We start from the raw sequence: 16,871 nt of genomic DNA, 5'->3' as shown, positions 1-16,871 counted from the left end.
CACACTGCAACTAAAATGTATCCTAATTCTAAAACCCACTCACCTCTGATCTAACACGATTCAATGTCAAATATTTAAAATATGGGAGCGACACCAGGTGCCCGCAACGCAGCAGAATTTCAAGCAGTGACATTTGGAAACCTACCTTGACAGCGTGGTGTGTACAGTACTATATTGGATTTAAAACCCAGCTGGCCTCCACTTATATGCGCAGCTAGGAACAGGAAACAAGGTCCACTTCAGGAAATAATAATAAATCAAGTACCATTAAACAAGAAAAAATAATGCAATCTTGACTAAAATAACAAATCTAGCTCTGAACAGCCAATCAGCAGCTCAATTCAAAGGTTCGCCTGTGTGCTGTTGGCACAATACAACACCGAAACACACACTCCTGCAGGCTGCAACTGAACGATCATGACATCTCAACACTTTCTCAAATGATTTGGGTTTGCTCGGTTGTGTTTGTATGTGTGTGTGCGGTGTCGGCTGACGGGTCTCATTAGAAGGTGTTCTGCTGCTCTAAACTCTGGGCCTTCACAGAACCGGTCTGACAGTGCAGAGATCTACTTCCGCTCCGAGGAGAGAGAGAAAGAAGAGAAGAGAGAGAGAGAGAGAGAGAGAGAGAGAGAGAGAGAAACAGGTACTGCAGTAGTGTGGTGTTGCTGTGTGAGGTGGCCTCATGAATTATTGTGTCTGTGCTCCTAAAGGAGCCTATCCATCTACAGTCTCTGCCACATGCTATCACAGCAGTATGCAGCCCTGGTGAATGGGCCAAAGTCAACACCCCGTGTGTGCGCGTGTGTGCAATTTTGGTTTTGTTTGCCAATTGTTTGCCAATTTGATGGTCTTGTCCATGATTTAAGGCTGTAGTATAGTCACGTTTTTAAGAGTATGCGAGGGTCAGTGTACAGTGGTACAGCGTACAAATTTGGTCATCAGAAATTTGTACGCGAAGGTTGTACGAGTATTTAGTATGAAGGCCAAGAAAGGCGTTGCAATTTGTCGCAATGCGCATGCGTGTGTAAAGCTAGCCTACGCCATTGCCGACATGCACCTCTCCCAAAATGTAACATTGTGTCAATGCTAGGCAGCCCCAAACGCTGTGATTGGTGTACTAGAACCCCTCCCATTAGGTCAAAAATATCTGCATTTACTCATACGGATTTCCGCTTACCACAGTAAAAACAAAGATGGGCTTGAGATGTGATATTTAACTTGCCTGGGTTTCCCCATGCTGCCTTGCGCGCAAATTTATTCACGCTGCAAGTCTAGCATGGAAACTATGGACCTTTTTTGCCCCTGAAATAAGGAACCAATCACAAAATTAGCTGTCTATTTATATCATCACTGCTTGTCATCTTAAGCCCGGGATATACTGCACGATTATTGGCTGTCCCAGACGAAAGATTACCATCGTGAAACTATCGTCGCGATTTCTGTGATCGTGGCTCTCCATCGGTGGTCTTATGTTGTACAGTGAGAGAGGTTCAAAGACGGACGTTTTCCCGGTCTTGCGTCCAAAGATAGCCTACGATAGTTTTCTGACAGTGTCAGAAATTTGGCATGATTACCACACAGTGTGTTTGCTGCTAAGACCTGCGCTCCGGTATTTGTTTACCACGAGCGCATGCTGGTGACGTTGCGCAATGTGTGACGCTCCCGCCAAAGCTTCCGTCTTCCGTGTCATCATCATACAGTCTATATGCCTCTCGTACCCGAGTTTTAACAATACGTGTCGCACAGTGTGATAAGGTAATGATCTTATAAGAGGACAAAAATTTAGCAGTGTATCCCGGGCTTTAAACACAAGCTTCTTCTTCATTTGTGGGATTAATGGGCAAGTTGCTTCTTCTTCGGCTGCTGATTTGCTATTGAGAGTTACACACGTAGTTACTGCCTACTAGTGGTCTTGTATGTGTAACTGCATGGGTAACTGCATGTCGACGCGAAAAACGATGCAAAGTATAAATGAAAACACACGTAGCTTACGGCGTAGAGGCTACGGCTTAGAAGTATAATAAACCTTTAATGCATATAAGTCAAATAAAAGCAAGACTGTGCGTTCCCCACTAAACGTACACATAAAAAACAAACCAGGCTTTACAGTGCAGCAAACATGGATGGAAGTTACGAATTTTGCTAAATTAATTTTATTAAAAGGCAAATTATCTGCGTAATTGATGCAAAAAAATTTAACAAACAAGCAAAGTTTTATTCCATAACATGGTTCAGCTTTTTAACAGATTTGAATGCAAATACGAATTTTATTTTATGTGTTGTATGGAAGCCTGTACAAATGTTTCCAGAAAAGGAAAAATCATTAGTCATTACAAAATAAACCAAGATTTTACAAAAAAAAGCATTTAATGTGTTTTCCAGTGAACTTTTTATTTCGGTCTGGGGAGATTAAAGAATGATAAACTGGAACTCGCGGCACTGCAACAGGATTGGAGTATTTTCCCACTGAACAAGCGTTATGGTTGAGATAACACACAATCCAGACTAAAGCAGAACATCACTGTTCTCATCAGTGCTCGATAGAAACCAAATCTTCTACTTTCACAAACAGAACTCATTCGATTCACAAAATCAAATCTCCACGAACCAATCAATAGCTTTGATTGTTGCACGCGTCAATACCACCTCCCATCCTCCCTTACACACAAATACTCACTATTCCACACACACAACCCAAGTCAGCTTGCTTTTTTGCTGAGTACACACAACAACCGCAACAGATCTCAGTCTGTCAGAGCTTCCGGGTGTCGGCACTTTGTCAAGTCGAGCAACTCAGCGCCTCTTTACTCCTCGAATACTAGACGTATCTCCCGCCTCACTTCTTGCAAGATTGAGGATGCTGCCGGTGGGTAGACCCGCCGCCGGCCCCCTCGCTTTAGGACCATAAGTAACTGTAAACGGTGCTGAGCAGGTGGGTGGGGGAATGAGAATAGAGCTGCATTATTTATGTGTTTCTTGGTTGTTTTGAATTTCATCCTGATAGCACTGTTTCAGCACTTTTCCATACGAGACTGAGTGAACGAGTGCCTGTGCGTTTGCTGGCACGAATACAAATATCTGACCTTCTTTTAGTTGATTTACAGGCCCATTTTCTGCTGAGAGAGTGCTAATATTTCCCATTACAAGAGATGGTAAAGGGAAAAAAAACGGTGCAACAGACTAAGCAGACATGACAACAAACTGCAGTAATTTACATAATGGCTGTTGTTTGCGGCGATTCCGTACATTTATCCCATTCAGGCTGATTACAAATTACAAAAACATATGTGGTCTAATTGGCCCGTCATTCAAATGGACGCATTTGTTTCTGCTTAAACTGTGAGGTTCAGTGGTTCACTGGGTTACTGATGCCATGAGCAAGGCAGTATGGTTCACCAGAACCACGGAGACGTGGCGTATTTTACAATGGGCACTGAGATACAAGTGATTACTCAGCAGGCATGGTATGCATCGCCCTGGTTTTCTCGGTGGTGTTGGTATCAAACCTTCAGATTGTGGTACACTGAGTTCCTTACACACACACACACACACACACACACACACACACACACACACACACACACACACACACACACACACACACACACACACACACACACACAGCTTGCCAATCCTAACATCTGTCTTTCATCAGTGTCAACAGAACACAAGGCTCAAAGGAGGAGCTGCTGTACAAAATCTAACTCTACACACACAAACACACACACACACACACACACACACACACAAGGTGTGGACCTAAAAGACAAGATAATTATATTCATATGTAAAAAAAGTTAACAAACTTTGCAAAAAACCAAAGCTATGCACATGGAACAAAATAAGCTTGAGGGCACCGAACAGAAGAAAATGAACATGACAAATGGGCTTAGCAGGGATCTGATGAAACTTTAAAGAGATTCCCATTGACTCCGTACGTACGCCACAGAAAACAACCAGTGCCAGGAGAGAATTGCTCACATATTCCTCCCGAAATTTAGCACGACACGCAGCGGCCTCCATCGTGAGACTGACGTGTACTGCACCCTTGTGAGGGCAGACTACCCATCGAGTCTGCTCCGGCGGTCTGTGCTTTCTCTGGAGCGTGGTGACGGCTGGCGAGGCTCTGCAGGTGGTCAGGTGTGTCTGCACAGCTGCGTAAGCATGTAATCAATCGCAGCTTCGCCTCCAGGCGCAGGTGGACAACATGCTTTTTAAACTCGTACCAGTAGGCACACCAGGAAAATATGGTGTCGCATGTGGACACGTTTCCTCTCCGGCTCAGACCTGCAGATTCACATGCTTTACGCAGGCTGCCGCGGGAGAGGAGCTGGAAAATATCTTCGGCTGACTGGCAGGAGTCAATACGGTTTCTCATTTTCATTGAGTGAACATCAGCTGATGAATAGCAGATATTTAATCACAGTGATGAGACTCTAAGAGCTTGTCTTATTACATTTTGTCTACACCAGAATAAAAGGCTTCATCCATTCTATCATGTAGCATGTGCTTTATCAGCTGCTGAGTCCAGCTCACTTTAGCAGGGCTTGAGCGGTAGATATTAGCCCAGCAGTAGATATTTAAGCCATTTTCTCTCTCTCTCTCTCTCTCGCTCGCTCACTCTCTCTCTAAACTATTCATCCATCTGATCCAGCCGTCTGAAGCTTAACTGGACTAATTAAGGCGCTGTTGTTGTGTTGGAGAGATAGCTGGGTTTTTAGATGAACCCCTGTGGAGATTTTCCTCTTGGATCAGGTGCAGATCACCATGTGGATCTGTTGTGTCTGGCAATACCGCCATCCACATTTGGTTTTAAAATAAAGCTTAATGTAGCCCGGAAGAACCTCACTAGAGAAAATATCATCAGCACATACAGTATAGAGACGAAACCACTAACATTACAAAGAGACCGACAAACTAGCCTTCTTATATCAGATGACACGTTTTATGTGACATTGTTAAAGTATTTGCATTATCAGGTATCAATGAAAAACTAATTAGGTTTTGATTTTGTGTAAAGTAGACTAATTTTTTTTTTAAAGAAGAATATTATCTATGCATCTGTAATGCGTATTACATGATAAAAACTTTTAACATACTACAATACTACACGAATATAAACGTATTCAGTCAGTATATAAATCATCATACTTAAAAAAATTAGAGTTTTTTATTCATTAAAGTCCCGTCTAAAATATTGTGCCAAAACTACCATATCACTTCACCAGTTCAATACTGTAACGTCTGTGCTTAACCTTAATGTGTTTATTTAAAGATTGATAAAAGTTTGCGCTTTCATAACTGGTTTAGTGAATTTTATTAGTCGGAGTTTTCTACGACTCAAGAAAACGTATTTACCTGAATATTAGGAAAAACAGGTTTCACGATCGAAAAAAAATCCCAAAAAAGACTATTTAAATATTTAATACAATTACGCAAACAAAGATGCGTAAACACAAACAAGTTATAGTCTATTTGTGTATGTGTGCGTTAACTGTTTAGTGTATTTGCAGTGATATTCCTTATGAGAGTCCCTGAAGGCGCTTCAACTGCCCGCGGCGGCACAAATACAGTCGTCAAGACTAAATAACCATGACACGAGGCACAATGACAGAAAATCACCAGTAACTGACGGGTTATGAGTAACTTGTGTAGTCTGTACTGCAAAACTGTTTCATAAATGGGTGTTAAAAAATATAATAAATTGTATTTCATAGAGAGCCCGTTTATGAAAGCTCATTGAAGAGAATTATACTGCAATTTACTCCGGATTGTTTGTGGGAAAATATCTTAGGGCCAGTTTATAAAAATATATGTAGTGGCCCCTATAGAAGATTGAAAATGTAAAGAAGTATTGAAATAAAAGGGTTTTGGGTTCATCATGACATGGGTGGTTAGTCTGAGCTCGTGCCCAGCGCGCGTCTCCTTTTGCGGGGATGAGACTGTCCGTTTCGCTGAGCTCTTACTCATAATCAGACTAAAACCTGTTTAAAATATTCACAAACTACACGTTGGAGCCTAATGTTGCTGTTGGTTTACCCGTTTATTTTGTTTGTATCGTTCTATTTCTTTATTTTTTAAACTAATTTATCTTGAATTAAAATGTGAGACATTGCTGTTTGGTGTTTCAAATCTAAAGACCGATAACCTATTGCACCTTAAATTTTTAGATTAACTGAAAAAGGACACAAAGAATAGTCTAAAATGACACTAAGATGAATATTTCCAAAATCTGGACTAATTTAAAAATCACAAATGTAGGCTACAATTGGCAAAATGTGCAGAATTAGAGAAAACTAAACAAATAAAACAAAAAACTTACCGTCTGCTCCATAAACAACTGCTGATAAACATACGAAAATTAAAGATCCACAGAGCTGTGTGAATAAATCCATCTTTTCAGGGTGAATGTCACCCAGCGTGTGAAGGCAAAATACTGAGGGCTTCAAGTTCCTCAGATGTTGTTTAAAAATGATTTTGTCCACAAATGTATCCACTGAGACTCGAGTCTGATCACAATGTCTTGTTTTCTCGACACGCTTCAAAATTTGTAATTTCAACCCAGACTTGGTTGCTTAACATCTCCGAAACATTGTCTTTCAAATCCTAAACAAAAGCAACAACCACGGAAACAAAACAAAAAAACTTAAATAAAACGAAACAACTTTCTATTCATGCACAAAAGTTCACACAGAAAGTATATTTTTGATAACCGCCTGTGCGCGTTACCACTGCCTTGATTTCCTCAGCTACAGCAGCGCGGAGTGAGTACGCGCGGCTTGCGCTCGTCTTCAAAATCCAACTGACATGAAGCGTCTTCCCTCACAATCCACTACCAAATGCTCTGTCTCACACTTAAAAACTGCCAGAAAGCTACAGCTGGGATCAGATCTTCCGTGAAGCGAATCCGTAAGTGAAGTCTTGTGATAGAGATCCCGGGCTCCGTCTCTACGCTGCTCGTTTGGCACTGCGCGTCTCCGCGTCTGAGCGCGGCAGCAGCAGCATGTGGATGTAATAGCATTAAGGACGGGCGCGCTATCGCATTACAGTCAGCACCTCGGCCCGCCTCTCCAGTCTCTGATTAAAGACGAGCCACTCGCTTCAGTCCTGCAGTTAAGCTATAAAAAGGAGAGGAGAGAGAAACAGCCCACAGCCACGCGGACTGGTCTAACGCTCGTGGCTGTGTGAAACCACAAGCTGGAGTTTCTTGAAAGTGGTGAACTGATAACAATAATAGATATAGCAAAAACAACACAAGGAAACTGTTGCAATTACAGTAATTATAAGCCATTACATGGACTCTTTGATGCACTGTTGATGCTTAAAACAGAGCAGTTGTGCAGCGCGCCCTTTAGTTGACTTTAACTTTAAAGTCACTTGGGATTAAAGGGTCTGCTAAATGTAAATAAATGTAAAAGTGAAGACGCGTTTTGAGCCACGCATTAGTACGCGTGTGGCACTGAATTAATTCAAGCGTTCCTCTGCAAACCAAGAAAGGTCAATAAGGATATGAGAGTCAAATACAGAGCGTTCCTTAAAACGGATATTTGACAGGAACAAAAGTTTGTTTCTCCTTCCTCATAACTGATGCACTGTTGCCCACACGTATCACAGTTTAAAAATAATAAAAGGCAGAAGTCTGTGGTCAGCTCTTTGGGATACTTAGAAAATAATGGAAATCAAATTTGAGAAGTCTAGCTCCCTGTAATTCCCAACCCGAGCATGTAAACACAAATGCATATATGATATAAATTGGGCTTTGGGGTGCATTGCTAGGGTAGCATTTAGAGAAAACAAACCTCACCAACCGCACCATACATCAAAGCTTCAATTTCCATTTGAGGAATCCGAAATCTTAGCTCTGTTTGTATGCATAGATCTCTTCTGATCCACCCAATGAGGGCCCCATACGCCCCCTATAACTAAAGTGTCCTTAATGACACAGCATTACCCTGCAGAGCCCAAAATAACTTTTGCTTTAACCATCTTGCAGACGCTCAGCATACGTTCTGCACTGAAACAGCAGGCGGGCAGAGAAACCACAGGGAAGTTTTTTCTCTGATGCCTTGTTTCAGGTCGCGTTTTATTGAAGTCAGATGACTGGTCATGTGTCGTGTCATACGTCGTCTGACAATGCTGACAGTCACATTCACATGCTTCACTGTATTCAGAAAAATGGGAACAGAAAACATACAATATTTGTTTTCCCAAAACTGGACCGGAAGTCGATGAGATCAGCTTGACACCACAATGACATCCCACCTTATCTCTTGGAGATAGATTTTGGCCTAGGGCCTTGTGCCTGTCAACGGTAATACTTGATAAAGGTTGCGCTTTTACAGCGTCTTCAGACCAGTCCTACTGTTTCACTTATCATGGCCTAGGTCAGAGTTTGGATAGCGAGGGCTGGTCCCGGATCAGTGCAGAATAACAGCTCCCCTTTGAGGTGTCGACAGGCCTGGCCCATGCTGTCCGCACGCACCTCGACCCACAGCAGACCTGTGATCGTCCATCTTAAAACCTAATGGCAGCCTGAAGAACAGTTGGGCCTCTGTATGTGGGATCGGGGCTATCCGCACTCCTATTCTCACGGGTAAAGTGTTAAATGTGCGTGTGTGTGTAAGCTCCGTGGTCAGAAAGAGGAAAGTCCCTGCAGATGTCCCAGATCTGACTCCACTTCAAGATCTGCCCGAGCCAAAAAGCAGTCGATGCTGACACATCCGCTTGTTTACAACTACTACTGCTGCTTTTACTTCTGGACGTATTGCATAGATTTACACCCAGATCCAATTACTTTTGCTAAGCAAAGCCCTGGAGCTAAATAACGCGGCACAGCTGGAATGGGCAACCGCGTCAAACTTGGATGAGAAACACTTAAAGTGGGGCAGACAGTTTTTGGTGATAGACAGGCCGGGAGTGGAAGCAGAGAATTTGTTTACTACGAATATAAGCGTGTACATAGACAGCTATCAGTGTTTACAGTGGTCTCTTATCAACACACGGTTCGCTTAATTCACCTAAGGGGATCACTCATTGAGTGTTTTAAAACATGCAAGATCATACCATTTTGAACACATACAAAAACACGCATCTTGTTATTAACTCTCAACTGTTTTTACAATGAACATAACTTACTTTTCCACAGCAGAATAGTAAATTATTATATCAACAGTACATGGGAGACACTTTAATGCTAAAACGAACCTTTGCCTATTTACCGACAACATCCAGAAGCCATCAGCAGATCCCCATGTTCAGACGAGTCTTTGAGTTATATCTGCTTCTCCATTTCACCCACCGCCCACTGCCCACACACATAAACATCCAAAACCAGTAATCACATCTATCCTCTCTGATCTGCCTGTTTGTATACCGAAGTTGAGCCGGGTGCAGTAAACCTAAATCCAAACGCTGTTGATCTTAAGCACGGGTGTCTGCAGGAGCGGACTTTTATTTCCTTATTTACTGCAGCGTGTCAGCTGTGGTCGCCTCTGGCGTGATTATCACTGCAGGTTGAAGCGGTGTCCTGGGGTTCATACAGAAGAATAGTGGTGGAGGAAACTGTGGTTCTCATTATCCACAAAGCCATCCGACTCCCACAAGGCCTTTTCGTCTCTATGCGCTCACATTCATTTAAACCAGCTCGAAGAAATACCTACTTACCAGCGTCTGATAGGATGATAGGAGAGGGGCTTGGAGGCCATTGTGTACCTTGGAAAATTATAACAATTAGAATATAACTTCATTGTCTGTTTTTATGTTGTAACGAGCAATCGTCGCAATGCATGTTATTAATGCAATTATAATCATCATTAATATAAACAACGAAATAATCAAACTCCTGACCTCTGTACTGTATTTCCCACATGGATCCTCATGTTTGAACTTAGGAGACCCTTGGAAATTTTGGTGCAGTTCATATTTGCACCATGAGGGGGCAGGTGTCTGCCAAAGGAGAAGGACTGAAATGTTGCCAGATCATGGAAGAAACAGAATAAAACCTATTGATAAAATTAAACGTTAAAATGTAAGTTTGTGCTTTATCAAAAGCATATAACCAGTAGGTTTGCATAGAGACAGATTATTATCTATGCACAGTTGGTACCTAATAAAAAGCTAGGTTTAGTTAAATCACAAAGTGGACTGGAGGAAAGAGAGACATGCTTATTTAATAACAATACGATACTTAAAACTGATTCGTCAAGATGACAAATGATATTCAGTAATTTCTAATTACCTTCACAATAGCTTATTTCTCAGTATAACCTCCGCTTGGTGTATGTGTGTAAACTTTGGGTTAAATTGTTTTTATAACCGCATATACCCATCTCTCCTGACATAAACAACACACAATTATTTAGAAAGACCTAAATGAGCTGTCATATAACTACAAAGAGTAGTTAAAGTGCCTGGGGTGCATTAACTCCCCAAGCGCATTCTTCCATACAGCCTAATCTTAGTTTCAATTACACAATTTTAAAAACACCACTATCTCACAACCATATACACTCACACTGTAATTGAAACGCCTGGGGTGAGATCCCTCATTGCCTATAATGGCAATCACTGTTAGGTGTGATGGTGGGGTTGTTCTTCTCATCTCAAACACTGGTCATTGATAAGCCTGGGGGTTACAGGTCAGGGTTTCTAACACTGATAAGAGAGTCTGTGGAATCCTGCAGAGCTGATTGGGATCTAGACAAGCACACAGGGCAGTGAATGTGATGGGACAGTGATCAAACACTAAAAGTCTCCAATCCTGCACCCTACTCACTCCTATAGCACAACATATCTACAACAACTCCCCTTGAGTGATGTGTTTACCAATAGGAAAGAAAAGTCACATCTCTGTAACATCTCAGTTGTTTCTCTTACATAGCACTGAGATTTAAGGGATAGCTCAAACCAACATGAAAATTCTGTCATTATTTAATCACTGTCATGTTGTTGTAAACCAGTATGAGTTTCTTTATTCTGTTGAACACAAAATATATTTTGATCATAAATGGTAAGCACACAGGTGACGGAACCCATTCACTTCCATAGTATTTGTTTTCCTACTATGGAAGTCAGTATACTCAGTGTAAAAAATACTTTGCTGCCTTAAAAATGTTTGATGAATCAACTCGGATTTACAAGTCATTTCAACTTACTATTATTTATATTGACTAGAGATGAGTTGTTATAACTACAGGTGAGTTGTTATAACTTATAAAAGTAAGTTGACTTTTCTCAACTTTATTTTATAAGTTGTGACAACTCATCTCTGTTGACATGACTTGTAAATCTGAGTTGACTTAACAAAAAATGTTAGGGCAGCAAAGTATTTTTTACAGTTTTTTGTTGAATCAACAGAGATTTAAGTCATTTAAAATAACTATGATTTATTTTGACTAGAGATGAGTTGTAATAACTACAAATGAGTTGTTATAACCTATAAAATATAGTTGAAAAAAGTCTTCATTTCATAAGTTGTAGCAACTCATCTCTTGTCAAGATAAATAATAGTTAATGACATGACTTGTAAATTTGTTGATTCAACAAAAAAAAATTAAGGCAGCAAAGATTTTACAGTGTACCGTCAACTGTGATATTACCATAATATATCAAAATATCTTGTAGTCATCAGAATAAAAAAACTCATAAAGGTTTTGAACATCATGGGTTAACTGTTAAAAACTTTCTTGACTTGTGGGGAGTTGTTATAAATTCTAAAAATAAAGTTTGAAATAACTTAAGCTAAGTCAACTTTATTTTCATAGTTTATAGCAACTTCTCACTAGTCAAAAAGTTTTAAATAATTGTAAATTCAAGTTGATTAAACTTAAAAAATAAGTGCAACAAGGATTTTTTTTACATTGTAAGTAAATGATGACAAAATTTTCACTTTTGGGTGAACTGTCCCTTTAAGAGTACATACGTGACAACATTGATCTAAAATGTTTTCCTTTGTTTTTTGCTGACAACAATGTTTAAATGTTCCCCATTTACACAGATCCAAAAAATGGCTAAAATGCTTAATAATTATGCATGCCAGACCAGTATAGCTAGTGATGTCACACAAGGTGTGAACACGTAATACGCATGAGCATGACATCACTGTTTTCAAGAATTCACGGTTTTGACAATAATAGTGTGGTTTTTAAAAACTTTGAAACCCATTTTCAAACATTCGCATTTTCAGGCTCCCAAAACGCACTTGCCATGTAAATAAACAGCCAAAAACGAATAAAACCTTTTTAGTTTTTAGTTAAAAATATTTATATATATTTATATAAGAACCAAGCAGGATCTTTAGGCACTTCACCCCTTTATTAGATCCAAAGCTCTCTTTACATACAAAAGTATTAAGAGCAGAGCTCAGAAAGAAGAAAAAATCTGGGACTAAACAGATAAAGTATCCCTGATAGACACTTAATTGGTAAACTTTAAGGTTTAAGTTTCATTACACAAAGAAGTTAAAGAGGTTAATATGTCTGATTGTGCCTTCTTAGCTGCAAAAGTTCGGACATTAAAACTATTTAGGCTGAAAACCCCTTGCCAGCAGAGTTTTATTTCACAACATATATCAATGCAGAAGGCAGACAGTGCTTTAATATCAGCACTTTTGTAATATATTTCTGAGTTATGGGTATAAATGAGGGAAGTTGATGATTGTGCGTTACTGTTTGAGATTAATATTTGAAGCATTACCCCAGGCACAGCTATGAGAGAGATGCCGTGCAATCATACACATTTGATTTATCAAAAGTTAACACGCAGAAAACACTGTATAACACCAGATAGCAATCATACAATTGTGTAATAAATGAAACGTCATATGAATGCATCAAATGTGTTTGAGCAATGTGGGTTCATCCCATAGCGAGTCACCATTTGGGTAATTAATTTGAGTAATGAAAGCAAAACCTCACACATCTGCATTTTCTCTTGTTAGGTCATTTTTTCCCGCGTCTTATATGATATGAACTGTAATTGAAACACATAGAGTTTTACCTTGTTCTTTATTTCAGCCCCTTCATCACTGAGATACATTACAAAACAAGGTGTCAATTCTAACAGCTGGATTGAAATGAAAATAAATTGGATAATTAGCATTTTAACATAAAGATTGTTTTAGTTGTGCTCGGTTTCGCCTTAACTTTCACGTTTAGAAATTTAATATGCAAAGTTTCACACACTTAAGAGAAAGTCCAGATGTGTAAGTCGCCAAAATACACAGAGCATTACTGTAAAATGTATGTGGTGTTTTCCTTTAGAGCTTAAATTACATTACAGTAGTATTTAAAGGCCTCCACAGGCCCAGCTTTCATTCCTTTGGATCTTTTTAAACTCTCCAGTGAGGGGTGGAAAGACTTCTATTGACAATAAGACAACAGAAGATAGTGCATGATAAAAGAGCACTTTAAAGTGATGAATCACTAAACAGCATTGTTTGAAATGAGTGCAAATGCTCTTTGAGCATATAGAAAACGGATAAAGACAGGAAGAGAAAAGATAGGGGAAAGAGTGTTTAAGATAATAATTGGTTTAGTATTAATGAGATATGTTTTTTATGAATATGATGTGTGCTTGCAAAGACTGATATATAGTTTAGGTGCTAGTGACTGTCTGAGGTTGAAAAAAGAGATAATGATGGTAATTGTGTGTGTATGTGTGTGTGTGTGTGTGTGTGTTTGTGTGTGCGTGCATGCGTGCATGGCCCTCAAATTCAATTTGGCATTGAAGTGTCAGTGATACGGTTCACCGAGTATCTGATATGAGTGACTGATTAACTCAGCCTAATTGATTGAGAAGCGTCACTCCGACAAACTAAGATGGAGACAAGGGGGTCAACATCTGCTGCTTTCCCAGAAACCCCCTCCTTTACTTTATCCCATTACCCATCACAATCCCCTGTCTGCCTCAATACCCACAAATACAAACAAACACATTGGACATCCAGCAGTCACAAAAAGTGAGGTACAAAACTGAAGGAAAGATGAAAATTGAATAGCAGCAATAGTTTTTAATCACTCGTGATTAATCGTTGTTTCTTCCTCTGGCTTTGCCATATTTGAAATAAAAAGACTCATTGAATTAGACTGTGATTAATGTGAGGCAGCGAGGAAATCATAGCCTTACCGAAATGAAGAGCTATTGATTATTGACCTCAGCTAAACTAACAAAATATATTCATTCACAGTCTGGCGCTACACTGACAGCATGCTGGATTTCTTTTTGTAGATTATTGGAGGCATATGGCGAGATCGGAGGTTTTGCTTGAAGCTCAGAAAACGGGGAGATTGGGCAGTGTTAAGACCACCAGTTTAATCATGTAGAAATTAGGGTAACACTTTACAATACGGCTGTTTTTGTTAACAATTAGTTAATGCATTAGCTAACATGAACTAACAATGAACAATACTTCTACAGCATTTATTAATCTTAGTTCATGTTAATTTTGACATTTACTAATAGCCAACAATTATAAACTCAAGCGTTGTAACTGTTAACATTAATTAATGCACAATCAACTAACATGAATAACTGTATTGACATTAACTAACATTTACAAGAATTAACATGCGAAAAAACGATGTTCATTGTTTGTTCATGTTAGTTAAAGGATTAGTCAATTTTCTTTAAAAAAAAATCCAGATAATTTACTCACCACCATGTCATCCAAAATGTTGATGTCTTTCTTTGTTCAGTTGAGAAAAAATAAAACTTTTTTTGAGGAAAACATTCCAGGATTTTTCTCATTTTAATGGACTTTAATGGACCCCAACACTTAACAGTTTTAATGCAGTTTAAAATTGCAGTTTCAAAGGACTCTAAATGATCCCAAACGAGGCATAAGGGTATAATCTAACGAAACGATTGTCATTTTTGACAAGAAAAATAAAAAATATGCACTTTTAAACCACAACTTCTCGTCTATCTCTGGTCCTGTGACGCGCCAGCACGACCTCAAGTAATGCGTCATCACGTCAAGAGGTCACAGATGACGTATCGAACTATGCCCCAGTGTTTACAAGTGTGGAGAAAGAGGACCGTTCCGACGTTGTTGTATGTGGAATAATACTAATGAATGTCTTTGTGTCAGTTTATTGTTTAAAATGGTCTTCAAATGTGCGTTACATATATGTAACATGTGACCATTTCACGTTATTACGCAATTACGTGAGGTCACGCTGGCTCGTCACACAACTGGAGGAAAAAGAGAAATTGTGGGTTGAAACTAAGTGCATATTTTTTATTTTTCTTGCCAAAAATGACAATCGTTTCACTAGATAAGTTTAGGATCGTTTAGAGTCCTTTGAAGCTGCGTTGAAACTGTAATTATAAACTGCATTAAAACTGTTAAGTATTGGGGTCCATTAAAGTCCATTAAAATGAGAAAAATCCTGGAATGTTTTCCTCAAAAAACATAATTTCTTCTCGACTGAACAAAGAAAGACATCGGATGACATGGTGGTGAGTAAATTATCTGGATTTTTTTTTTAAGAAAATTGACTTATACTTTAAATCATTTATGAATGCATTACTAATACAAACCTTATCGTAAAGTGTTACCGAAATTATAGAGGGCTGACATTTCTATTGTACGTGACCACCAAGCTCATGAGCTGACAGTTGTACGTTTGTAAAAACGATTCAACAGATATCTGAGGTAAAAGTAAATGTTTTTAGGTAAATTTTTTCCTTTTTTTTTAAATATTGAATTATATTGTCATTTCTAATCGTGTTAATAATATAGTGTTTCATACTTAAAGGCTCTCTAAGCGAATAGTGTGCGACGTCACTTCCTGTTGATGTTTGAACTGTTTTCAAACAAACGGAGCGTAGCTAACGCCTCCCCCTCCCTCTCCCGTCCGTGCTTTCATGAACGCGCCCAACCCCCACCCCCAAATCCTTCTTGTCGTTTATTGGCTAGAACACTTTGTTATGTTTTGTTGTGCTAGGTTTGGCCACTATGTTGATATTGCCGTTTGTCGAGCCTGAGCTGTCTACAGAGATCGCGTTTTTTTACAGTTTGATCAGCGGACAGGCAGCAAGCAGATAGTGAGGAGATGTTTGCTGTATGTAACAAAAAATTTTAGAGCGCCTTTAATATCTACACAATATTTCATCTACATGTAAAAAAAATGTAAGAAATATTGATGAAAAAAATTGTACAGGTAAAAAATGATCCTATCAACATGTTACTTTAACTTAACAAATTAAGTTAAACAATTTCAACTTATTTTTCTAAGTTGTGTCGACTTATCACAAGGCAAAACTTAAAAAAGTAGGTTGAACTGACTTACACTTCATGCTGCATTTATTTTACAGTGCAGACAGGGAGGGTTGTAACATTACTTCTACTAAATATACTACTCCTACTAGTAATTGAACAAAATAAAACAGCACATAAACCTACAGTACTGTACGTTCATCCCAAAATGTCCACTTTACTAATTTTTCAGAATTTTTAGCCTATGTTTCAGTATTTTATGAAAACAAATGTTGAGAAACAATTGAAAGTTAACTCTAAACTGAAGCAATGTTTTCTATTACTGTGACAAATCACATCTGTATTGGGGTAGATTGTAACAACAGCACTCCTTGTACTTGATACAAATTTACATAGAGCAGGAAGAAAGTTTTACATTTCAAAACAACCTTAGTTTGTTGCCGATAAATGTGGGAATAATACATACAAATCTGAGAAACAGCAGAAACCAATTACTGAGTTACAAACCTTAAGGCAAAAAGTGTTACAATGAACCTTGGTCTCCCCTGGCTTACTGTATGATCTAGACATCTGGTGGCACCTAATATATGTGAATACTTAAGCCATATGAATACTTATGACTACTATGTAAAAAATACTTTGCTGCCTTAAA

General features: G+C 39.0%; 1 protein-coding gene across 2 annotated transcripts in view; it reads right to left on the bottom strand.

Moving 5' to 3' along the window:
- nrp2b (neuropilin 2b) overlaps positions 1 to 7,140 on the bottom strand; it is a 77,588-nt gene extending 70,448 nt beyond the window's left edge. The window contains exon 1 of one of the 2 annotated variants that reach the window (XM_055215433.2): positions 6,323 to 7,140. In XM_055215433.2, the coding sequence (XP_055071408.2) occupies positions 6,323 to 6,395 (73 nt within the window). In that variant the 5' untranslated portion in view covers positions 6,396 to 7,140. The remainder of the gene's footprint in view (positions 1 to 6,322) is intronic. The other variant, XM_055215432.2, reaches the window with a different exon arrangement.
- Positions 7,141 to 16,871: the final 9,731 nt, after the last annotated feature.

The sequence above is a fragment of the Misgurnus anguillicaudatus genome, chromosome 17, assembly GCF_027580225.2.
Source record: "Misgurnus anguillicaudatus chromosome 17, ASM2758022v2, whole genome shotgun sequence".
In the NCBI taxonomy this organism is placed as follows: domain Eukaryota; kingdom Metazoa; phylum Chordata; class Actinopteri; order Cypriniformes; family Cobitidae; genus Misgurnus; species Misgurnus anguillicaudatus.
Note: the sequence above shows the minus strand (reverse complement) of the source record. Positions and strands in the feature narration are given on the sequence as shown.